At 44.2% G+C, this 26409-nt stretch overlaps 1 protein-coding gene across 2 annotated transcripts in view; it reads left to right on the top strand.

Annotated features, from left to right (window-relative positions):
* The window catches only part of SLC4A4 (solute carrier family 4 member 4), a 320050-nt gene that overhangs the window by 150606 nt on the left and 143035 nt on the right, over nucleotides 1–26409 (top strand). The window contains exons 4-6 of one of the 2 annotated variants that reach the window (XM_019493526.2): nucleotides 4255–4390; nucleotides 15361–15521; nucleotides 21059–21211. In XM_019493526.2, the coding sequence (XP_019349071.1) occupies nucleotides 4255–4390; nucleotides 15361–15521; nucleotides 21059–21211 (450 nt within the window). Of the gene's footprint in view, nucleotides 1–4254; nucleotides 4391–15360; nucleotides 15522–21058; nucleotides 21239–26409 lie in introns of both variants that reach the window. The other variant, XM_014607383.3, reaches the window with a different exon arrangement.

Raw genomic sequence — 26409 nt, 5'->3', positions numbered from 1 at the left:
GCCTACAGTATACAAATGCATTAATGTTAATGCCAGCAAGAATTTGTACTCAGTGTGGGGATCAGACCTTGCTTTGTGTTGTTCTCTAATGATATCCAGGACAGTTACAGGTTTGCTCTAGAGCAGAGGTATTCAATTTTCTGTCCCTGCGGGTCAGATGAATGGCATGAGGCTGTTCTGCGGGCCAGATTGGGCCCCACACTGCCTCTTCCGTGCTGGGGAAGGCCCAGGCCCAGGCCCTTGGGTCCTGGGCTGTCCCTGCCTGGCCTTGCATACCAGGATCAGACTTCATGCTACCCTGTGCACCTGATCCACTATGCAGGGCCATGATATTTGGCCCATGGAGTTCCCCATAGGTCTGGAAATTTGGCAGAGGAGGACCAATGCTACTGCTTTCCCGCAGCCACAATTTTGTACTCTTGGGGGAGCCCTGCAGGCCAGATTACCTGGTGCTGGGACCTGGATCTGGCTGGTGGGCTGGGGGTTGAGTGAGCACCCCTGCTCTTGAGTATGCTGCCTCCAGCCCTTGACTAGTTCTCCTTGTTGCAGTTCAACAAGGAGAAATGCAAAGTGCTTCATCTAGGGAGGAAAAATGTCCAGCACACCTACAGCCTAGGGAATGACCTGCTGGGTGGCACAGAGGTGGAAAGGGATCTTGGAGTCCTAGTGGACTCCAAGATGAACATGAGCTGGCAGTGTGACGAAGCCATCAGAAAAGCCAATGGCACTTTATCGTGCATCAGCAGATGCATGACGAATAGGTCCAGGGAGGTGATACTTCCCCTCTATAGGGCGTTGGTCAGACTGCAGTTGGAGTACTGTGTGCAATTCTGGGCGCCACACTTCAAGAAGGATGCGGATAACCTGGAGAGGGTCCAGAGAAGGGCAACTCGTATGGTCAAGGGCCTGCAGACCAAGCCCTACGAGGAGAGACTAGAGAAACTGGACCTTTTCAGCCACCGCAAGAGAAGGTTGAGAGGCGACCTTGTGGCTGCCTATAAGTTCATCACGGGGGCACAGAAGGGAATTGTTGAGGATTTATTCACCAAGGCGCCCCCGGGGGTTACAAGAAACAATGGCCACAAGCTAGCAGAGAGCAGATTCAGATTGGACATTAGGAAGAACTTCTTCACAGTTCGAGTGGCCAAGGTCTGGAATGGGCTCCCAAGGGAGGTGGTGCTCTCCCCTACCCTGGGGGTCTTCAAGAGGAGGTTAGACGAGTATCTAGCTGGGGTCATCTAGACCCAGCACTCTTTCCTGCTTATGCAGGGGGTCGGACTTGATGATCTATTGAGGTCCCTTCCGACCCTAACTAACATCTATGAGAAGCATAGGCCAAGCTGGTAGGGCAGTAAATAGGGAAAATAGGGCATTATTAAAACAAATAAACAACTCTACAGACCACATACTAGTGCATGTAGTTTTGCCAGCACCTATTCAGAGATTTTCCTAGCGCTGTTGTGTTCTATGAAGTGAGAGGATATGAAGAGATTGCACAAATTTCAAGGGAGCACAAATCCCACTGGCTTAATATAGGATCCTGAATGCCTTTGTAGCTAATAGTAGATATGTGGATTCCTCCTTCGAATAGTTTTCTTAAATAATCATCTCAGACTTGGTTTTCTTGCATTTTTTAGAGGAAAAAGTATTCAAGGCATGAAGTCATTGGACTCTTGTAGGTGCCTTTGAAAATATTGCCTTGAAAGGTTCAGTCCATATTCCACCCCTAGAAAGAAAAAACTAAATCCTGTTGTTTGTAAATAAGTAATATCAAAGTTCTAGTAAGTGTAAAGTCATTTCAGAATGAAAGTTGAAAACACTATTCCTGCCTCACTGCATGTTAGAGGGATTTTCAAACAGGTGAAATATAAGTGCTAGAAAACCAATTTCCTTCCCTTCCTTTTAGAACAACTGCAGTCTGGCTCTTAGTATTATTTCAGCAGCTAACTGCATCCATTTCTCATAGCTCTTAGACTTGCAGTGCCATCACAGTGAAGAACTGCATAGCTTGTTGTCTGAGTACACTTATGAGTACATATAATTGTGAACAAAGTTTTTGGGATTGGTCTGCAGAGCCCTGGGCAATATGGAAGGGATTAAGTATTAGTAAACATGGCAGTATATCCTAGTTTAATTAGGACAGTCCTATTCCTCTCCTTCCTGCCCCCTCTATTTTTTAAAATTAAATGTGCTACATTTGGACTTTTCATTTAATCATTCAAAACTTTAAAAAAATGAATAAAAAAAAAGTTTGTTTAAGATATGTTGCTATAATAAATAGAATTAGCACTGTGTTTGTCATGAACAAATAGCATAGAACAAGTGTTCATTGTGACAATCAGTGTCTGGAGTGAAGAGGTCAGTGAATATAATTCCTGTGTATGTTCTTTGCTCAAAGTGTAACTTTTTCAAATTTCAGTTTCAAGAGTAACTGGGGAGTGTCAGGTACCCAAGTCAACTTTGAAAATGGTAGCTCAATTTTTAAATCACTTAAGACCTTGTGAAAATTTTATGCAGTGTAAGTGTTGGCAACAGACTTGATCCACATTTCATGAAGAAAACACATTAGAAGACTAGTGGCCTGTTTTCTCATGGGCGCAAAGAACTTTTACAATGGCAAAAGACTCTAAAGAGGTCTGGGGTAAAGAAGTGACGAGTCATAAGATCCCAAGAGAGAAATGTGTTTAAGTCCAAGAATGGTGCCCATGATTTTGTTGGGCTAGGAGTTGTAAGCGGCATTACCAGTAAATGAGGGAGAAGGAGAATATCTTTGTCTTGTCCATTAGTATTTCATGATCATTAATAATGCCACTAGAAACATGTCCTGGTTTTTATTTAAGAAAGAGAGTCACCTGAGTTTAAAAGTGTTAAATCTAAAAAAAGAAAAAATGATTTTTTGCCCACTTCTTAATTTATAAAGAAAAAAGCCTGGGAGATGCGTTTCTTATTCCAATGTTAGAAATTCAGATCTTGTTGACCTTTGGGTGTGCCTATGTTGTGTGGAGAACTGGTAAAATAATTGTTTTGCAGGAGAAGGAATGCTTAGTTATTGGGAGGGAGAAAGTTTTAGTCATGCTATTCTGACTACTTTTTACTTTTATCTAATTCTAATGCCTAAGAAATCTTGGTTGAAAGGATATTTTTTTTAAAGTGTCAGCACGCTCAGAACTTCATTTGAAGTTGTGGGAATTAAAAAAAAAATTAGACCCTAACAGATCCTTAGGAAGAAGAATCAGAGTTGACATTTTTGATTAATGTGAGGGAACAATCTTTAAGAAACAAAAACAGCCTCAGCAACCACCCTTTAGGCCTTCTTTATACAAGGTAAAGAAGCAAAGAATAATGTTGCTTTTAACAATTTTTTCTGGTTCCCAGGAAGGTACTTGCAGTGTAAGTTCCTTATTTTTCTTTAAATGACATAGTTAGACCTTTAACATCCCTAAAATGAAGTTTTAGGTACAGTTATGAGGATTTGTCCCTTACATGGGAAAACATTTCATTTAGTTTTTCCTGAGTTTACAGGTCCAAAGGAGCCCCACAGAATTTTCAGTTATCTGCATCGGCACAAGACCAAGTAGTGAAATGAGATTTCTTCCACTTAAATAGACAATGTTTTACCTAAGATTGTTTTTTTTCAGTGCAGTGATGCCTGACTAAATGCATTTGGGCACCGTGTTCATGTAAAGATGATGCAAACCTTTTTGTTAAATATTCCTTCTCCTGGTAATAAATCAAGGAGGGTTACAGATTCGTTTGCAAGCCAATGAAAAAGTCAGCTTCATCCAAAGGGAGGGGAAAGCCAGCAGTAGGACGCTGTTGCTTTTCTTCCACTATGTGTCCCCAAATTAGTTTGGCTTAAACCAGTTTTACACCATATATATTAAAAAAAAGCCGGTTTGAGGACTTCAGTTGATCAGAGTACTAAAGGTCCTTGGGCATGAACCATAGAGCATATTGGTTCTAAGTTTGATAGCTCTTTTTACAAGGGGCTGTGGATTGTTGTAACACAGTTAAGGGCTGGAAGAAGAGACAAGTCTTCCTGAACTTTACTCCCAGCTTGAAGTTTTTAAGAAATAAGTAGGCAGCAAGGGAAGACAGGAAGATACAGATACACACGCGGAGAATTTACAATGTCAAAGGAGAGAGGCGACCCTGAGAAACAGCTCAATGGCTATGGGGAGAAGGGAAAGGAGTGGAGCCGCACATCCCTGATCATCGTTCAGGCTGTTAATCGCAGTATTTTCACCTCTGCAGTTTCCCCTGCCGCTGAGCGCATCCGTTTCATCTTGGGTGAGGAAGATGACAGCCCTGCGCCCCCTCAGCTCTTCACTGAACTGGATGAGCTTTTGGCTGTTGATGGACAAGAGATGGAATGGAAGGAGACTGCAAGGTGAGTTCCTATTGCTCTGAGAGGGACGCACACGTGTTCACTAACTTTTAGGGGTAAATCATAGTGACACAAGTAGAGGGTATTATCCCTGCTGCAGAATGGCCCAGAGACTTGAAAGGAACATTGTCCTCCTTTGAAATTTACTGGGCCTTTTCTATGAGGGATTTTTTCTACCCTGGATTTACCTAAATACCTCTCTAAAATAGATCTATGGTGTATATTTGTTTATCTTTACAGGGCCAAATATGTTCATGGTGTTTGGCAGACAACTAAAATGTTGGTAGGAATTGTGAAAACAGGATGCCTGAAGTTAAGCTTCTGAGACCAAATGAAAGCTGCCTTTGGGACTTAGAGGCCAAATTCAGACATGCATGTGTGCATGTGCTTGTGTAGACTATTTTGTCATAATCCTTGTCTTGAATATGATGATGAACTTAATTTTAAATGGGTAAAAAATACTGCATTGTTCACCCTGGGTAGTAGATGCAAGAGGTGGTGGCTGGTTTTATTTCCTCTTTTTTGTTTTCTTGGTGCTACTTTAATATCTGCATGATTTGTCTTGTTTTTGATTGATATTGATATTTAATTTATTTGATATCGGTATATACAGACAAAAGGGTGGAATAACACAAGACAATTGCAGTTCATGATATCTACAGCTAATTTAGCTGGAGATACTACATGCTTCTAATGGTTTCTGTGTAGCACATTAGGCTTGCTAGGTTGAAATCTTACTGTACAGTGACAGTGACTTTTGTTCTGTCCTGCAGTTCCACTCCCAACCCCTCTACACATATTTTTTCTGCATGAGAAGCTGTACAAGGTACTAGATTTGGATATTTCCCTAAAGAGAGGTGTTCATGATAAAAGTTTTGTGGGGCTTTCCATTCTCTTTTCCAGTCCCCTTTTTTTAACTATTAGCTTTTCATTTTCCTTTACTGTAGTTCTGCTGAGCTTTTTCTCCACTTTCCAGTCTTGAGGGCATCCTACTCAGTTCATGGTTAGTCTGCATTTTGGTTACCTTAATTTTCCTTTACCTGTGATTTAAGGAACCAATCAATTTGCATTCTTATCTCCTTTCTTTTTTCCTCTTCAGTTCCTTGTAGAGCCTGTTTAAAGACTCTTCACCTTTTAGTCTTTAACTTCTTGCTTATTGGCCTTTCTTGTCCCCCTTTATTAGTTCTTTCTTATCATCAATTCAGTATTTGCATTTTGCCATATGCATTATTCATCTCAGCTTTCTAGTGGATTGCTCTTTCCACTGACTAGGCTGCTTTTTCCTTTTGGAAGTCCTGATTGCAAAAATAGTTAACCATTTCTCCATTTTTCAAATCCTGTGTCTAAACTTTCAGCTTCCTGCAAGACAGTGTGTTCCTTCCCCTTTCAAATGTGAGAATAGAGAGAGAATGTTTTCTTAATTCTTAAATAAAAGAACAACCAAGGTGTGTCATATTTAGACTGTTATTACAAAGAGCCAAGCAAGGTAAGCCCAATTCAGAGATTTTTTATACAAATTTGATCAGTTTAGTGTGTGGAAAAATGAATATTGACTGTGCTTACAGACATGGAAACACCCCCTCCCCCCACCCCCCAAACAGTGCTTTACTTTCAGCTCAGTGTGACCCTGCGCTAAGCATGTATACCCAGAAGAGGTATTGCATTAGTTTGACCCAGCTTGCCCAGCATCTTTATGGGTTGCTCGCTTCAGCAGGGCTTTTTGGTGCTTATATTTGATTGAATTAGCTTTAGATAAAAGCACCAAAAAGCCCTGCTGAAATGCCTGATCTATACAGATGGTGGCACTTCCTCTTCCAGTAAAGTGCTGGTTTTTTTTCACATCTGCCAGTGCCCATTATGTTTTAAATATCCCTAAAATAATTTTCAGAAACATTTATTTTATTTGGTGCTGGAACTGCTAGATAGGACTGAAGAAGCTAAACTAATACAGCTTTGAACCCTGGACAAAAGCATGCTGGAGAAGATGCAATGTGTTTGCAGGTGGGTGAGTGGGGGTGGGAAAGAGGGGGCTTCTCAGTGTGCCCACCCCTTGTGGCTGCTGTTGCTGCTGCTGCTATAGCAGCAAGGTGTCCGCACACCTGTCTGCTATTGTTTTGGCACAGGGCCATGGCAAAGACTCCTTGGGCAGCTACCATTCTGCTGCCTGCTTAAGTTGACACCCGGGCTTGTGTCCTGCTCACTACTTACCCACCCCTGATTACGCTGCTGTAGGACTGTGTATGTGAACACTGCTGTTTAATGGTGACATTATTATAGCTTACAGGGGTCAAATGATGAAACCCTTAAACCTTTGCAAAAAATGTCTGTTTGGCCCCATTTTGTTTTTCTTTTGCTCCTGCTGACCTCTGTAGAAAGTGAAGTTCATAGTCTTAAATGTTTGCCTGACATGACTTGGTTTTACGAAGCAGAATCTACTATAAGCTGAAGAGTAGCTGCTTCTGCAAGATATACTGGATAGGTCCAGCTAGGCCTTTGCTTCAGCTGGTAGGGGAGCTGTCAAATCCACACTTTACCAGAGCTTCCCATGCACTGTTAATATTAACAAGAGGTTTGATATGGAATCAATATGTTCTCCCCAGAAGGAGATAACAGCATTTTCATCCAAAAGTTGTAGCAGATTATGCCTTCCTCTCCTGAAGTCTTGGCCCATAAGAAAAAAATTGGTATCAGTCTTAAAAAAAAAAATAAAAAAATTCCAACTGCTGATCAGAGATGGGAATAAAAGATACTTGCAGAAGAGTGTGGTGTTCATGTTATCTTTAGCCAAAGATTGTTTCAGGATTCATTGGCACTAGCTTTGTTGAGAACTCTAGTACAGGTATGCCGCTGTCACTCTTTTAAGCATTTTCTTGTTTCCCCTTACACAGAGTAGGTCTAGCCAAGCAGATAGTAAAAAAGACCAAGGGAATCCAGGTACCTGTGGGTTTCCTATCTTTTTAATGATGGTAGAGTTCAGGCATTGTTAACAGCAGTGTTAAATTTTTGGAAAATTTCCCCAGTGGAAATACAGTTTATGTGGTATGTGAATTTATCCTGAGCAGCATGGTAAAAATTAAAGTCATGGTTGTTAAAAGGGAACAGCTAAAATTTTTAGTCACTGGGTATTTGCTCATTCAGTTGGCACTAGTTGTAATTAACTCAGTGGGTGATGCTGGGTAAAGCTGTTGTACTTCCATGAGGACTAATTGCTGTTCAGTAATGATTGACAGGACATGGTAAATTGGTAGCAAACTGCAAAGGCCTCAGAGCTTAGTAGTGCCCCAAGGCCACCACTTTAATTATATGATCTGGTGCAGTATGCCTGAGCTGGTCCCATTGTACCAGCAACAAGGACTGTCATGCACTAAGGAGGAAAACTGGTGTTGGCTGTTATCTGTTCAGGACCAGACTGAAGAGTAGGAACAGATAGCTTAACTAAATGATAAGTTCCTAGGTCAAGTAATAAGGATCTTTTTTGGTTATCTTTTTTATTCAGTCAGCTGCACAGTTGAGAACTCTCCCAACTTATATAGTTAGTCCAATAAGAGAGATCATCAAAAAAATCCTTGCCTCTCATCTCTTTCATGGATCATCACAGCTACAATAATGCTCCAACTCTAATGGATCAAGTGCACACATTCTAGATTTCAGAGGGAACCTTAGGATGATGTATAGGAAAGCCAAGTTTTTAAAGGTATTTTGGTGCCTAGTGGGATTTTAAAAGTGGCTAACTCTGGTTTGAAATTAACAGCCAAAAACACTTGCCCTATTGCAGTCCCTAAGGTCAGCCAAGAGTAATCTCTTGCAAGCATCATCAGCGTGCTGAGTCCACTTGGTGAAAATGCATGGGAAGTTGTTCTTCGGAGTTGCTTTTCAGCCCTGGATCTTCTTTCCCCTTGAGGCCCAGCAGAACTGGAGACTAGAAGTGTTTTAAGACACTCCTATTTGGGTTGGTACTTATTAGCAAGCAAAGCTGGACTGAGATATTATTTATGAGGTGTCTGTTTTATTTGATATTCTACTTTTTTAAAGTTGTTTTGTTCTCTTGTTTGTTCTTCTGTTCTATAATTTATTCTGTTCTTTTACTGTAAGCCCTCAGCCTTTGTTGGGAAGGGCAGCATATAAGTGGAATGAATAAATGAACAAATAAATAAAATAAGTCGTGTAACGAACCATGTCAGATAGCATATTGTTACCGTTCAGTACATTTGTAGCTTCATCTTTGACTGTCAGGGAAGTGCATGTAAGAAGGGTTGCTGAACTTAAACTCGCTTTCACTACTTTTGTAGGATGCTAAAAAAAAAGAAAAAAAGTAATTCCTTACATGGCCAGTTGGCCAAGGCACATATTATTTATATTAACAGCTGTTAGGTATTGACTAAATCCATAGCCTCTCAGACAAATCATTTAAATCCTTCACTTCTCTGTGGACTTTTAGCTTTGCTCAACCAATTGCAAATGCAGCTTTCTGCATGTGAGTTACCATGTTGAAGCTAAATTACTGATCAAATACTGTCCTGACAAATTAATTCTAGGCTGGTGTTTGGAGATCCTGCAAAGCTGGGTTCTTGGTTACTTATACTTAAAAGAAAGTTTTGCGTCCCAGGCTATGAGAGTGTGATAGGGGGCAAACTCAAGGCCAGAACCCAAAGCGGCCCACTCCCCTGCCTAGGGCAGTCTGCCCTGACTTGTCTGCCATGACTTGATTGTTAACTTGATTTATTAAGTGGGAGGCTGCCCATTACTTGCCCTGATGCGAGGGGGCACTATCCACGTCTCCACACCTTCCCTATACTGTGGCCCATGCCTCGCAGATGGCATCCTATACTGTGGCCCATGCCTCGCATATGGCATCCTGATTATGATTGCTCCACAGTATGAGACCAGAGCAAACTTGGTCCATAGTTGGGCTCCATTCATTCTGACATTCGCTTCACCCCCCCATCTCACAGGAGGCCTCTTGCACTCCGCCCCCTCTCACAGAGGCCTCTGGCATATCGCTCATTACTGGGCCACACTCTACTGCCCTTGCTGCTCTTGAGCGGCCCCTCTTGGGCCATCAGGCTTCGCTACTTGCACACTGGCCCTACCACTCAGTCCTTCGGTTTCCAGGAGTTCCCCTACTCTACGTGGCCCAGCCTTGTGCCAAACCCTGGGCTGATTCTGCCCGAAGCCCCTCACTGGGCAACTGCTCTCATGCTCACACTGCTGGGGCTGGCCCATGTACTGTCCTTCAAGCTGCTTTTGCAGCCCTATGCAGTATGCCTCTGGTGCAGTCCTTCAAACCACTCTCACAGCCCTAGTCTGCACCCCAACGTACTCAGTCCTTCAGGCGCCCCTTATAGCACCCTACTGTGAGTGGGTCCTCATACTACGCTCCACAGGCTACCCCTTCTGGGGTCTCTGGGGTCTCTCAGCCCTGCTGGGCTCAGGTTTCTCACTACTAACGCACCTGGCCCCCCTTGCTCCTCCTGCTCGCACTATTGCCTGATGGTGGGGGCTGGGGTTAAGGCACCCCTACCTGCCTTCCACCAAGGAGGTTCATGGTCCCGGCAATTCCTGGGGGCTCTCCTGCTACCAGGAGCCCCACCAGGCCTCCCTACCCTAGCAGGGTGCAGTTTTAGATCATGCCCAGGACCAGGAGCCTCCAAGTCATGGCCCTAGCTCCTGCCCTTACTTCGAGGATGTTAGGCTGGCTGGCCTATGTTTGAAAATGGCCACCCTCATCAGGCACCTGCCAGTTACCTGCCTCAGCCCTTAAAGTGGCAAGCACCTGAAGGTGCACTACCACAGTGAGCCTGATATTGAAGTGCTAAAGTACCAGCATTATTGAACATTTTTGTAGTACTTAGGCACTTACTCGCTCTTAAGCTGTCAACTTTCTGTCCATGCTGGCTTGGGCCTGACTGTATAACTCTTAAGAGATTCTGTAGGCATCTTCCAAAACCCTGATCAAGAAGGGATTTCTTTAGGAGAGCATTAACCAGAATGCAGTCAAATGAGTATAATAGTGTTATGAGGCAGTAATACTAAAATTTCAAAATGGTTATACTAGGAGTGAATCTTTGATTGAGTTTTTAATAGCCTTCATACTTATGGTTTTTAAATGTGATACTTTTTGGCTGATGCAGTAATTAGAAGGTAATGAGCAGTGACTCAGGAAAGCATTTGATCCAAGCAACTAGCCTCTGTCTTCCTGGGTTATTAAATGTGAACCCTCTGGTCTACTTTAGAGCTAGGACTCTCTTCTCTCTTTGTCAGAATCAATGCTAAATTTCATTTACATTTGATTCAATAGTAAAAGTTTTATTAAACTCAATTCCTCCTTTCTTACCCATCAATGAATAGAGTCAGGTGAATATGTGAGGTATAAGGTGAAAACTAAGAGGGGGCTGGATGATGGATGACAAGGAAGTGAAAGGAGCAACTAAAGAAATGTGTATATGTTTGAGTTTCTCTGTATCAGTCTTTACTATGCAGGCTGTGTAGGCAGTATGTACTTTGACTACTCTTTTCAGGTATCAGAGGTAGAAAAGTTGGAACAAGTTGCTTAACTAAATAGCAACAAGCTGCATAATGAGATAGTGTGCATTCCAGAGTTCAGAGGGAACTTCAGAAATGAAGCATTTGAAAGCTTGAATTTTAAAGGTATTGAGGTGTCTACTAGCAAAAATACCTAAGCATCTAACTTCCAAAGAAATACCAAATGTAGATCAAACAAGGGAAAGTGCTTAAGGTGAATTGTATGCTTTCAACCAAAATGTTGAAGTCTTTGTAATTTGCAAATTCATACAGGAAACATACAGTAAATATGGCTAGCTCAGATTTTCAAAGGAATCCATAGGTTTCAGATGCTTATAACCAGAGATCTGGGTTTTACATTTGGTGTGGAAAAACGTGGATTTTCTCTTTTAAAGGAAAAAATACAGGAAACTTCAGGTTTCCCCTTGCAGGCTGGAAGAGTCCCAGTCTGCAAGGGGCTGCTTGGGGCTGGGGGTTGTTGGGAGCTGGGGGCGAGATTTCTCTGAATCCTATCTGCCCTTCAGTGTATATACAGTTCCCCCCAGCTTGGTATCACCTGCAGACTTGTGGAGGGTGCACTTCATCCCATCTTTCAAACCACTGATGAAGATATAGAACAAAACCAGCCTCCAGACTGACCGCTGGGGCACTTTACTTTATACAGGCTGCCAACTAGACTTCAAGTAATTGATTACTACCCTCTCAGCCTGATGATCAAGCCAGGTTTCTATCCACCATATAGTCTCTTCATCCAGCTCATAGTTCCTTAGCTTGCCTTAGAGAATTTCGTTCGAGATGTTATCAAAAGTCTTGCTAAAGTCAAGGTATATTGCATCCACTGCTCTCCCTACATCCACAGAGCCAGGCATCTCATCTGAGAAGGCAATTGGCTGGGATGATCTAGTTTGGCTTTTGATGATCTAGTTGGGGCTGGTCCTGCTTTGAGCAGAGGACTGAACTAGATCAGAGGTTCCCAACCAAGGGACCATGGCCTGGTACAGGGCCATGGTAGGTTGGCTGCTGGGTCGTGGCACAAGCACCCTGCTCGGATCCCTGTCTGTCTGCCCGAGCGAGAAGCTTCTGGGGTCACAGCTGAGCTTCTGGGAACCACTGAACTAGATGACCTCATGAGGTCCCTTCCAACCCTAACTTTCTATTATTTTATGATTCAGCCAGGTTGATCAGGCATGACTTGCCCTTGGTGGGTGTGTCCAGACATGCATGGATATTTGGTTCCCCAGGGACAAGTAGTGGCGGTGCACCTTACGCTGCTGCCACCTGTCCCTGGGGAATGCCTGTGCCATGTGCACTTTGGTACACAGCAAGTTGCCCCGGGTGGGGTAGGGGAGGTTGGGGACAGCACTGTGCTGACCCTAGCAGCCATACCTGAGATACTGGGGGCCTCCCGGGGCTGCAGCTTCGGCGATTCTGTTGTGCGGAGCCTGGCTGGCAGCCACAGCATGGCTCCAGGCAGCCCAGCTCTGCTTTTCAGCAGTGCACACTGGCTGAACATGTGTTGTACCAGATTTTTTTTCCAGTTTTTTGACCCCTGGATATCCAGGGGTCAAGAAAACCTGAGGAAAATAAACCTGCAGGCAGCGTGCCCTTGCAGCACGGAGAACACTGGACTGTGTGGTATGTGGCACTGCAAACATATTTGCTGCACCACATACTGCATTACCATGCTTGTCTGGATGTGCCTGATGAATCCATGCTATCTGTTCCTAACTACCTTCTCTTCCAGGTGCTTAGAAATGCATGTTCCTGAGGACATGTTTCCTAATTTTTTCAGGGTCTGAGTGGAGGCTGACTGGTTTGTAGTTCCCTGGATCCTTCTTCCCTTTCTTAAAGATGGGCACTATATTTGCCCTTTTCCAATCATCCAGGACCTCTCCCAGTTGCCATGAGTTTTCAAAGATAATGGCTAGTGGTTCTGCAATCACATTGGCCAACTCCCTCAGCAACCTCGGGTGCATCCCATCCAGTGCTATGGACTTGTGCATGTCCTTCTTTTCTGAATAGTTCCTAACTTGTTTGTCCATCACTGTAGCTACTCACCTCCCTGTCACTGTAGCTACTCACCTCCTCCCCAAACTGTGCTGCCCTGTGCAGTAGTCTGGGAGCTGACCTTGCCTGGGAAGACTGAGATGAAAAAGGCATTCACCTCATCCTTTTACGCATTGCGTAAAAGGCTTCATCCTTTTACGCATTATCTCTCACTAGGTTGTCTCTCCCATTTAGTAAGGAACCCATACTTTCCCTGACCTTCCTTTTGTTGCTGAAGTTAAGAGGAAGTCATCTGCTCCATCTTTCTGTATGGGTCATGTCTTCTTTTGCTAGCACATTAGGGTAAGTATAGATCTGGAAGAGACCACTGAAATGTCTTCCTCCTTGTACAGGAACAGAATTGTTCCATTCAGTCACACCTCTCCAAACCCATTGAAGGCAACAGTGTGCACTCAGGTGTTGCTGAGGGCTAAAAGTGTCTTGTAGAATCTCTGTGACCTTTGGGAATGGGGTAAAGGGAAATTCCGTAGGTTTAAACCTGATACTTCAGTGTTGTAGGATATGGTTTCTGTTGTGTAAAGAATGTTTTACACAGAATGGTATTTAACCTTTGCTCTAATATTCAACTAGAGAGATGAGTCTTCAGGTTTCTTTCCAAGCAAACTTAACTGAGTTATTAGATGCCTGGATGCAGAATATAGAAAAATACAAACCCATCTTTTCCATGTTCATTTTGTGGGGTTTTTATTAATTTTTTTCATTTAAAGTATTTTTTTTTCATTTAAGATTTGTTTTGATTGTAAAGAATTCCAGGCCCTCTTTTTTTTCCTTCCTGGAAAAATTAAAAATAAATTGTCCTTTGTGAGGCAGTTCTGAACCGTGGGGAATGGAAAGCGGAGGCTCTGTGGGCCTTAGCTTAATGAACAGAATTCAGAATGGAATTGAAGAGAGCTGGATCCTGTGGTGGCACATTAAGGGGCGCTAATACACAGAGCCACCCGCCTCACTGTGCCAGGCCCAAACCATGCTTTGGGAGTCTCCCCTGGGGAGCCTACGGCTGTCTGTCCCCCTTCCTGGAGAACACCCACAAGCCTGCAGTAACGCTGCCACCACCTGGGCACTGGTCTCTAGTAGGGCCCTATGCAGCCCAGGGCACACAGTCCCTTCAAACCTTGGGGTGCTTTGGCCACAGTAATATCTCAGAGTGCTTCTTTCAGCCTGAAGCATCCAAAGATATAGCATTCAGCACCAGAGGAAAATAAAAAGCTAAGCCCAACTTAGCTGGCCCAGCAAAGGGAGCAAAAAAAGGCCTGCCTCTCCTCTCAGGAATTCACAGCCAGGCACACAGTAACCCAATACCTTTATTGATCGGAGAGGGGAGGGAGTAGAACAAAGGAGTCAGAATACACTTTGAGCAAATGTAATTAATCAGGGTCTTACACAGTTTTGGACATAATAGTCCTTTTAAAACATGTTTGCCTAGACATAAATCCTAACTCCTGGCTAATTTCCAAGTTTTTACTTACAGGTATTCATTCAGGCAGCAGCCTGGAGGTACTTTGCTTGTGGCTTTTCAAAATGCCCACTAGAGGAAGAGCGAGCTCCCCACTCCCCTCAGGAATTTATCTGGCTAGGTCACCTGGTCAACCAGCCTGAACCAAATAGCAAGCAAGGGAAAGAAAGAGGGGTACTTCTGGGCTGACCGAAGGGAGGGGCAGAGAGAGGGGGATTTCTTCACAGGTCCTAGCCCCTGCTCTATTGTGGAGGCCTACTAGGAAACTTTAAGCAATTTATATTACTTCTTTGTGTTTTGGTTTCCCTAAGGATAAAGTAGGGATAAGGATACCTGCCTTGCTTGTAATGCTTCCAGGTCAGTGGATGATGAGTTCTGTGTAAGATGATGTTTTCTTCTATCTGGCTATTCTCCTGTTTCTATCAAAAATTTGAGCAGTTGTAAGAAAAATGAAAATGCATGCATGACTTAAGATCCAATTGCTTATTTTTCTTTCATGTGTTACCTTTAATTACCTTACATTTTTACTGAACTCAGATTTACCTGATTTTTTTAACTGTGGCCAAAATTTTCAGATGTAGGTTTTTAAGGCTTGACACCTAAATGCATTAGAACAGGTTTCCTGAGGTTCTGACCTTCCATTATACACAGGGAACACTTGGAGCTTGACCTCACTGAAACTGAATCATTTTCTCTTTGGTGGCCAGCTATGGGTTTGTTTGGTCTCACTGTGAAACTTTTGTCCTGTTTAAATGCCAAGCAGTATCAGTATAACAGTTGCTGTTTTTTATTCCCTTTGTCTTAGTTTGGAGTGGTGGGATAACATCTTAACTTATGTGATGTTTTGTATATTTTTGCCTCTTTCAGAAATACCTGGATTAAGCTGCAGGCAGCATTTTAACTATACTTTTGCTGATGTGCCTTTTTCTAGGTGGATTAAGTTTGAAGAAAAAGTGGAAGAAGGTGGAGAGAGATGGAGTAAACCCCATGTTGCTACACTGTCCTTGCACAGCTTGTTTGAACTGAGGACATGTATAGAGAAGGGATCTATCATGCTGGATATGGAGGCCTCAACTCTCCCTCAGGTGGTGGGTAAGTAAGCTTTGTGGGATGTGTTTTCTTCATCATGGCCTTGTTAATGGTTCCCAGTCAAAGTGAGCAAATGAGTTTTGATGGTTTTGGTCAAAATACAAAAGCTTATTTTTACCACAAGCTTTCTGGCATGAAACCGGGACTGGATGGGCCAGAAAATGCAAAGGCTGTGTGGATTGACCTAACTCTAAGCCATTTTGAAAGGAGAGGAAGACTTGCTGCTTGGGAGCAATTTTGATTTAACTGTTACATCGGTCTACTCCTATAGGAGTGTAACAAGTGGATGTCCCGGGGCTGGTGAAATCAGTGGCCCTCCCACTTACCTTGGGGCTAACCGCCTGCCTATCTTTTCTGCCACGCCTTGAAGATACTGATTAGAAGATGATAACCAGGTGGGAGGATTTACTTGCCCTGTTGCCAGTGGCCTATGTACACGGCTCCAACCTTGCTTATACTGTGTCCCATGCCTCACAGATGGCATCCATATCTCTCCAGTGCTGCACATTGGGATCCGCACTCCCGTGCCCTCACACTGGGACCCTCACTCCAGTGCCACATGTCTGGACTCTCACTCCTGTGCCCTCACATTGGAGCTTGCAGTCCCCATGCCCTCACACTGGGACTCTTGATCCTTGTGCCCTTACACTGGTATTTAAAATCATATACTCAGGGTTCCCAGCCCCTACCCACTCAGGGCTCCCAGCCCCTACCTTTCCCCCAGGCCCTGTGCCCGACTCGGGACCCTCTTGGTCCCCTCATGCCCCATTATGGGCCTCAATCCCTATATGCCCCACACTGGGCATCTCAATATCCCCAAGCTCATCCCCTGTCTGACGCTGGGCCTTAATCCCCTTATCCCTTTGACCCAGGAGCTTCACACACAGCTCCCCAGTAGGGTCCCACCCCCCTGGAGCCTTACATCTGGCTTCTTAATGCATTTGGGACTTGCAGTGAGTCTGGAAGCTGCCTCATGTCCCTTCCTGACTTGGGCCCTGCCTCAGGATTCACTGTGAACCTGGGAACCTGCCTTGTTCTTTGGGCTGTAGTGTATGGCAACTTGGGCAGCCATGACCACAAGATGATAGAGTTCAGGATCCTGAGGAAAGGAAGGAAAGAAAGCAGAGTATGGACCCTGGACTTCGAAAAGGAGGCTTTGACTCACTTGGGAAACTTGTGGGCAGGATCCCCTGGGAGGCCAGTCTGATGGGGAGAGGAGTCTAGGAGAGTTGGCTATACTTTAAAGAAATGTCACTGAGGGTGTAGGAACAAACCAGCCCGATGTCCAGGAAGGCTAGCAAGTATGGCAGGAGACCAGCTTGGCTTATCAGGGAACTCTTCAGTAAGCAAAACACAAAAAGTAAGTTTATTGGAAGTGTAAACTTGGACAAACAACTAGGGAGGAGTATAAAAGTATTGCTCAGGCATGCAGGGATAAATCATAGAACATTAGGATTGGAAGGGACCTCAGGAGGTTATCTAGTCCAACCCCTGCTCAAAGCAAGGCCATCCCCAACTAGATAATTCCAGCCAAAGCTTTGTCTATCCAGGTCTTAGAAAACTGCAACGATGGAGATTCCACCACCTCTCTAGGTAACTTGTTCCAGTATTTCACCACCCTCCTAATGAGAGAGTTTTTTCTAATATCCAACCTAAACCTCCCTTGCTGCAACTTGAGACCATTGCTCTTTATTCTGTCAGTCAGGAAGGGCAGGAAGTCCAAAGCACAATTGGAGCTGCAACTAGCAAGGGACATGAAGGGTAATGAGAATGGGTTCCTACTAGTATGTCAGCAACAAGAGGAGGATCAGAGAAAGTATGGGTCCTTTACTAAATGTGAGAGGTAACTTAGTGACAGATGATGCTGAAAAGCTGAAGCACGTAATGCCTTTTTCACCTCAGTCTTCACAGGCAAGTTTAGCTCCCAGTCTGCTGCACCAGGCAGCACAGTTTGGGAGAAGGTGAGCAGCCAACAGTGGCAAAAGAACAGGTTAGGCCCGAGATAGATAACCCCCAGCATGCGTGCCATAGTGTGGCATGCGAAGGCATTTTGCTTGGCACCCATGCCTTGGGGCAGACTGTGGGGGAGCTATGAGAGGCCCAATCCTTGTTGTGGCAGTGCAGTCCTAGCCCCTTCTCCACCATCTGCCTCGAGGCATGTGTGCACCTGTTGCTAGCAACAAGCTGGGCTGGGGGTTTGTGGACCCCAGTGCAGCTGCTTGCAGCTTCCCTACCATCTGCTCCATGGTGGGTGGCTAGGGCCCACCTAGAACCCAGGCTAGCTGTGATAGGCAGCTGGGAGGCTGTAAGCAGCTGTACCAGGGTCCATGGAGCCCTGACCCAGCTCATTGCTGGTGGTGGGTGGACAGTGGGAAGGGGCCACAGCTGCATTGCCACAACAAGGATTGGACCCCTCATTGCTCCCCTGCCATCTGCCCTGGCACACCAACACTCTACAAGTCAAAGTTGCAAGTGTTTTTTGCACTCTACCCAAAAACTATTTAGTAAAGCTGGATATGTACAAGTCCATGGGGCCAGATGGGGTGCGCCCAAGGGTGCTGAAGGAGGTGGCCAATGTGATTGCAGCTGAAGGAGGTGGCCAATGTGATTGCAGAACCTCTGGCCATTATCTTTGAAAACTCATGGCAACTGGGAGAGGTCCTGGACAATTGGAAAAAGGCAAATACAGTGCCTATCTTTAAGAAAGGGAAGGAGGAACTACAGGCCAGTCAGCCTTACCCCAGTCCCTGGAAAAATCGTGGAGCATGTCCTCAAGGAATCCATTTCTAAGCACTTGGAAGAGAAGGTGATTAGGAACAATCTGCATGGATTCTCCAAGAGCAAGGCATGCCTGCCCAACCTGATTACCTTCTGTGATGAGATGACCGGCTTTGTGGATGTGAGGGGACCAGCGAATGTAATATATGTTGACTTTAGCAAGGCTTTTGATATGGTCTTCCACAGCATTCTGGCAATGAAGCTAAGGAAGTATAGGTTGGGTGAATGGAGTGTAAGGTGGATAGAAAATGGGCTGGATCTTTGGGCTCAGAGTGTAGTAGTCAATGGCTCAATGTCTAGTTGGCAGTCAGTATGAAGTGGAGTGCCCCAGGGGTTGGTTCTGGGGCTGGTTTTGTTCAGTATTTTCAACAGTGATCTGGAAAATGGGATGGAGTGCACCCTCAGCAAGTTTGCAGGTGATGCCAAGCTGGGGGAGTAGTAGATACACTGGAGGGTGGGGCTAGGATTCAGATCTCGACAGATTGGAAGACTGGGCCAAAAGCCATCTCCTGATGTTCAATAAGGACAAGTAAAGTCCTGCACTTAGGATGGAACAATCCAGTGTACCGGTACAGGCTGGAGACTGACTGGCTAAGCAGCAGCTCTGCAGAAAAAGACCTGGGGTTATGGTGGACAATAAACTCAATATGAGCCAACAGTGTGCCCTTGTTGCAAAGAAGGCTAACAGCATACTGGGTTGCATTAGTAGGAACGTTGTCAGGAGATCAAGGGAAGTGACTGTTCCCCTGTATTTCACACTAGTGAGGCCACATCTGGAGTATTGTGTCCAGTTTTGGGCCCCCATTACAGAATGGTTGTGGACAAATTGGAAAGAGTCCAGTGGAGAACAATGAAAATGGCTAGGGGACTTGGTCATGTGACTTCTGAGGCGAGGCTGAGGGAATTGGGTTTATTTGGTTTGGAGAAGACAAGACTGAGGTGGGATTTAATAGCAGTCTTCAACTGCCTGAAGGGTGGTTCCAAAGGGGACAGAGCTAGACTGTTCTGAGTGGTGGCAGATCACAGAACAAGAAGCGATGGTTTCTTGTTACACGTGATGCCAAGCTGGGATGCTAAAGGTGGTGTGGGTGGGCACTTGGTAGGATGGGGCCATGAGTGCCATGAGCTACCTGAACCCTGGAAACTCAACAAAGAAGAAGGGCTGGCTGTCCACAGCAAGCATCTCCCCAGTGCTCTGGGTGACTTTGCTCGCCTTGGGAATGCGCCTCCCTTTGTCTTTGCCTTTGCCTTTCCCCCACTGGTCCAGGGTGGCCTGCCTCTGCTTTGGAGGATAGGGGATTTGGAGCGAGAGGGGGGCTTCTTTTTGGGCATGCTCCCACTGGTGCCAGGCTGAGGAGGAACAAGGGCAAGAGATGCTGCTTCCTGAGATGCAGCAGCATCTCTGCGGTGGTGAAAAGTTTCTTGTCCTTGCCCCGGCTGATCTGCTTTTGGCAGTGATGGCAGGTAGCATACCTGGGATCATCTGCTACCTCAAAATGATCCTACACTACACTACCCACTTGCTTCTCAGTTGTGGATGGGGATCCTGCATTTTCTTCCTCCTCAACAGGCAGAGGCACAACAAAAGGAGGAGCTGAGCCACCTGCCCCCACAACCTCCTCCAAAGTGCCTTCCAGAAGAGACCTGCTTCTAGGGGAACTTTAAGGGGTGTGGAAAGAGGGTGTGTCTATGTTTGGCCGGGGAGGGGTGGAGGGAGGATTTTGCAGCTCTCTCTCTGCCCCCTCTTGCTCCCCAGTCAGAAGACCTGGCACCTGCCTTTCCAGCATGCTTCATAATGCTTGGTGTGCTACAAAATGTGTATGTATCTGTAATATATGCTGTGTTTTTCTGAAGTGCACAGTGACGACACAGTCAGGGAAAACACAGAATAAGGGAGAGACTAGTTAGCTACTCTTAGCTACCAAGAGACTAGATAGCAAGCTCACAACAGAGACAGCTCACAAAAGGCACTGATCACTTCAGATAGCCTTATATGCTGTTTCTGTTTCCCTCCCCCAGAGCAGTGTGATTGCAAGGTAACTCAGGAAAAGATCACAGTCACTGGCCAGCTACAGATGTCAATATTAGAGCATCTCTCCCCCTTCCCCACCCCCCAGTTTCTGTGTCTTGCATGTCTGTCTTCCGAATCTCCAAAATCTTTTCTGAATCAATTCGGAGGCTTCAAAATTGATTCAGACCTTTTAACAGGTCTCCCAATTTGGTTTGGATTCGGAGATTTGGTCGCTGTATCAGGCCGTATCTCCTCTGAATCAAATCAGCTGCTGAAGCTTTGCACAGCCCTAGCTTATAGGAGCTGACTTCCTGGCTCATTGAGTTAGCAAAAGTGATACACATTCTGCTTTCAGTTTCCCTTAATTTTTTTTTTATCATTATTATTAGCATAAGTGAAAGTTAGTGAGAGACAAGTAAGAGTTGTCCTCTTCATTTCACGAGCAATACAGTAATGTAGAATAAAGATTCTCAGTAACTGTCACTATGGATATGGACAGACTTACAAATTATACCAAGTTAAAAGGGGAAGAAAGGGAACTCACTATGCATCAGTTGTTTTGTGAGAACTGTTCCATGTGTTTGCATCTATTCCATGGTATATAAAAACCAAAGCTACATTTCAAAAACAAAAATGAATAAAACCTCAGAAAAAATGCAAGACATTTAGTCTAAAAGAAACATTCAAACAATTTTGCTTTTTGTAATTTGTTTTTCTTCCTCCTCGACCCTTTCTTGTTTCTTTGTAACAGAGATGATTGTTGATAATCAGATTGAGACGGGACTTTTGAAACTGGATATGAAGGACAAGGTTACCTACACGCTGCTCAGGAAGCATCGGCACCAGACTAAGAAATCCAACCTGCGCTCTCTGGCTGACATCGGGAAGACCGTCTCCAGTGCAAGTAGGATGTTTACCAACCCTGATAATGGTAATGCAGAGGCCAGTTGGCTATAGCCTTCCCTTTCAAAGTAATCCACGCCAAAACTAACTCCGCTGCCATCGTATCATCATGCTTTTTCTAACCCACCAATAACGTATCAGGCCCTACTGAAAATGCTTCAGTTATGGGCTCTGAAGGCTGCTTTTGCCATGGCACATTGCTCTAACCATATCTTCACTGGACTAGTTGTGTGAACCCAAGGGGATACAGCACAAGGAGTCAGAGTAAGGGAAGGCTCTGAGTGAAACATACACGGATATAATTCCAGATGGTATGTGAGTGGTGATGGGTATTCAACATTAGCACATGCACGTAAAGAATGCCTGAGAACATAAAGGCTAAGTATCTGAAGTTTCTTTTTTTAATAGAAATACAGACTGCTTTTATGCATATTAAATTATTTACAGAAGGGATATGTGTTCCTTCAAAGTCGGATCAAATCTAATTATGTGGTAGTAAAAGCCACCACATTTTTATTATGCTACAATCACTGTCCAGTGTGGGTAAAGCTGATTTCCATGTCGCTTCATTCATCCTAAAAAGAAACATCATCCTACGAAATCCTCTGAAGGCCAGATTCTGTTTCATCCATTAGGTGTCTTAGTCCACTTACATGCTGAAGTACGATCCTATTCCATCCTGCTTGAGTCCCTGAAAACCAGTTAATGCAAAAAGTGAGTGAGTGCTCCTCCTCCTTGCTGCTTTTTTGTGACTGTCTTAAGGATCACATGATGAGTTAAAAAGTAGATGCATTAATGGATCTTTAGGACTTGAACAGGGTGAAACAGCATTGCATTTAGGTGCCTAAGTCAATTTAGATGCCCAGTAGATGCAATGGAGTCTGGCCTTGAATGTATAAACATAGATGTGTTTGTGTGTGTATGCATTTGTATAGCTCTATTTTCACATATACTTGGAGGTATCAGCAGTGACTCCATAGTTACTAAGGGTATTGTGTTTCAAGATTTGCTCTTATCAAAGAAGCCTATTAGAAAACAGTACCCACAAATAACATTTTAAAACAATTAGATAGCATGTTATGGCTTTAGATTTTGCAAATCAACACACAGTGTTGTATGAAAAACATCTAAAAGTTGATTTTTTTTAAAAAGCAAGCAGCTAAGGGCACGTGATCCAAACATTACTGCGCTAGGATCAGCTGATGCAGTGTGCTTCAAAGTACATACTAGCATTTCTTACTGTCATATTTGTTAAGTAATGTTTTTTCTTTCTTACTGCCCTTCTATTTTCAGGGCAGGTATATGTATGTGTGCGTGCATGCATGAGTGTGTGTGTGTGTGTGTGTGAATGGAATATTTATTGCTTACAATAATACCAATGCCTTGGCATTGTATTGTCATGGTAATGCCATAGTAACACTACATTCAAATGAGTTTAAGTGAATTGTGGCCACTATGTGTGTAGAAACCCTTGTGATTATTTGGTATTACTGCATATAATGGTGTTATGACTAGGGATGTAGGTGACCTAATAGATACCCATTATATACAGAATGTGTATCCTCCTATAAAGATCTTAAGTTTTTTTTTCTTGTTGCCTCCCCCAACATTTGGAATGGTCTCTCTTTTCTTCTGCACCAGCTTCTCATTTGGTTCTTCTCCCTTACTTCAGCCTTTCAAAGATGACGTGCCAAGCAAAAACAACCGAAAATACAAGATTTTGAGAGCAAACCACCAGCAGCTCGGCTGGTATGCTGCACACTGTGGGTATCTCTCTGTCTTAGACTGTCAGCCTGTGGTGCAGGAACGGTGTTCTCCTTTGCGTACTGCAAAAGGTTGAGTTTCCCTGCTGGCACTCACTTAAAAGCAAAGCAGAACAAAGCAAAATTACTAAAATTTTGTGAGCTGGCATCAGCAAGACAGAAAATACCTTTATTCTTTTGTAAAGCTTATTTGTTGTGGCTAAAGACAACCTTACTAAAAAGGCAGTAAGGTTCACTGGCTGCATTGGACTACAACTTGAGAGACTTGGAATCTCTTCTTGGCTTTGGCACTCTGAGGTGTAACCAGCTGGTTTTGTGCCCTGGGCAGAGATGCCAAAGAATGGTGGAGGTATGTGCTGAACTGCTGTTGCCAATGACAGACAAGCTGACCTAGTTACTACTGATGGCACTAGTTTGCTGGGTGACCTGGGACAAGTACCTTTGGGGTTTTTTTCTGATTCCCATTCCCCATCTGTAAAATAGGGTAATGGTTATTTACATAGTGTTACAAATATTAAGCTGCATTGCTTTGAGATATAAAGATGAAAAGAGCTGCATACAATCTAAGGGTTTTAATATTAGTTCTTGCTGTTATTTATTTTAATACTTAAATTACAAAGAGCAATTCATATCTCCTTTTGGATGAGAGAGTACCTTCCTTCCTGGATTTAACTGGGTGCCATGAGTGTCTGAAAGCATAATTTGCCCTTTAAATGAATAGAAATGTAATGAGACCAGTGTGAGTGCACCCATCTGTCATCATGCCTAACAGCAATAATAAAAGCACCATGAACGCAAGGTGTTAGTGAATGTCCGTAGAGATCTCTACCAGCTAAATGTTTCCTTTCAGTGGAGACGTTTTGTCTGTGTGTTTCTTGGCACTTCCATACAATATTACTGCTGTGGTAGAGGTTAATGAGGATAGCAGCAGCAGTTCTTCATTGCATGAGCTTTGTGCATTGCCCACTTTGCACCTCTCTTCAATAGGTTTTCAGGGTGGTTTCAGTTAGACAGCAGCTCACTGTTCTGCCTGCAGAAGTTCACTGCTGCTGTCCAAATGGCTAACCTCTCTTCAACTCCAAATGCAATTATTAGATGCTCATTAAAGATTATTAATAAATCAGCATGTTTTGAGGCTTAACTACATTACATAAGATATTGCACATCTGTTTAAACTTCAAAAATGTTAAGTAACTTACTGACGCTTATTGTGCCATATCAATTTTTCAGAAGGCCTTGGAAGCCATGTTTTCACATGTTTTACTCTCCTCTTAGACTGTGATGTTAAAAGCATGTTCTTTAGTAAACACACCTTCTACAATGTGACTGATGTCAATTGTCCATCTGCCACTGGATTTCCAATCTCTTTTGGAGACTTGGAAAGTGGAAAAAAGTGGAAAAAAGCTACAATAAAATTGTCTAACTCAGTGCATGTCAGTAACTTTGAGGAGAAGAATACGCCTTTCAGGATCAATGTGTGTCTGAATAAAGGCAAATTGGTGTTGAATTCCACTGGTTAACTTCCACCTCTCTTAATGTGTCCTTTGGGCAAAATGGAAGTACATTGTGACTGTAGAGTTTTAGGAATGCAATTACTGATACACATTGCAATGTGACTGTGTTGCTGGGCCGCTGTAGGTAGCAACATGCTCCCTATAGCCTGAGGCAGAAGTACCACAGCAACTCCTGGCCCCTCTCCAGGCCATTTGCAGTAGCCTGAACAGGGTTTAGAACAGCATATATAGTTTGTGGTTCTGGTGCTTCCCCCCTCTCTCCTTCTTTCCAGCAAGTGCTAATGCATGAAGTTTCTAGTCCCTTAGGGCCTTGGCACAGGTTGCCTGCATAATACCAAATATCTGTGGACTGCTGTAATGTCATAAATTTAGGGCAGTTACAGGTGAAGGCTTCATGTCATTTCAGACCTACATTACTGTGATTTGCCACTAGAGGACTGGCAAGAGCAGAGAGCTCTGGAGAGGCAGCGTCTCCAGAGCAGCCTCTGGCTGAGACTGTTGCACGTGCTCCATGCTGAGAGTAGGGCCCCCAGGGTTTCAGCGCAGAGCAGCAGGGGCTTCCCTGGAGCTCTCTGGTCTTGCTGAATTTGAACTTCCGACAGTGAGAACATGTAGCTAGGGAAGCAAGCTTCCCTGGCTCCATGGTCTTTCTGCAGTTAAGTTCAGAGCAGTTGCTTTCTGCAGGGTGGGGAGTGGGAAACACTAGAGTTTTGAAGGGTAGGGAGGGGTAGAGCGCCTGGGATCTGTGCATCCTGGGATGTTGGAGGAATGGAAGTTAAGTGTTTTGACTCCCTTGACCATTCAAACAGTACAAAACAATAACCTGGAACAGCATGGGCAAAATGTTTGGTAGATACTTCTCCTTTTGAGTGGCTTATCTTTAGAACATTTAGAGGGTACTTAGGGCAGTTTAACACCCATTAACTAATGACTGCTCTCATTTTAAGTGCCTTTATGTCAGTTTTAAGGTAACCTGTGCCAAGGCTCTTAACCCCTCAACCTATCATTCCAGATTAGGGAGGTTCTGTTATCTGTCTTTTTGGTACTGTCTCCCTGGTGCTTTCATGCATCTTCTGAGAAGTTATTCATAGCACACTCTTTTTTTGGGAGAGTTCTTAAATGCATGCTCTAATCCATCCCTATTCAGGAAAGCACTTAAGTGAATGCCTTAATGTTTTTTCTGAATATAGACCCTTTCCTGAATTTCAGCCTAGTTCATCAGTCCACAATGGTTCTTTCACTCAGTAGCCGAGTAGAGATTCTGGATCATTTGATAGTCAGTGGGCATGTCTACACAAGACGCTTACTGAAGAGTAGACTAATTCATAGATTCATAGATGCTAGGGTTGGAAGGGACCTCAACAGATCATCAAGTCCGACCCCTTGCCTAGGCAGTAAAGACTGCTGGGGTCAGATGACCCCAGCCAGATGCCTATCCAGCCTTCTCTTAAAGACCCCCCAAGGTAGGGGAGAGGGCCACCTCTCTTGGAAGCTCATTCCAAATTTTGGCCACCCTTACCATGAGGAAATTTTTCCTGATATCTAGCCTAAATCTGCTCTCTGTCAGTTTGTGACCATTGTTCCTTGTTACCCCAAGAGGTGCCCTAGTGAACAGAACATCTCCAATCCCTTGCTGCGTCCCCCTAATGAATTAGCTCATAGTAAATGTCTTGTGTTTACATGTGCTGGGTCATTAAGCTGGAGTAAACTAATTAACTCTGCAGCAGAGTAGTACCTGTAAATACAAATACTATCCCTCTGTGGAATTTTTTACTCTGCAGCAGTGTATGTGTAGATGCTGACACAGCAGGTTGGGGCATGAGAGTGCTTCAATACAGGGACTGCCTGCTGGCTCACCCTGTACTCATGTCCCAGTTAGTACCTCCTGCAGCACATTGAGCCAGGTTGAAGTAGCCCCGGGC

The sequence above is a fragment of the Alligator mississippiensis genome, chromosome 2 (assembly GCF_030867095.1).
Source record: "Alligator mississippiensis isolate rAllMis1 chromosome 2, rAllMis1, whole genome shotgun sequence".
Lineage (NCBI taxonomy): Eukaryota > Metazoa > Chordata > Crocodylia > Alligatoridae > Alligator > Alligator mississippiensis.
The sequence above is the reverse complement of the archived record's forward strand: the minus strand, read 5'-3'. Positions and strand labels throughout refer to the sequence as shown.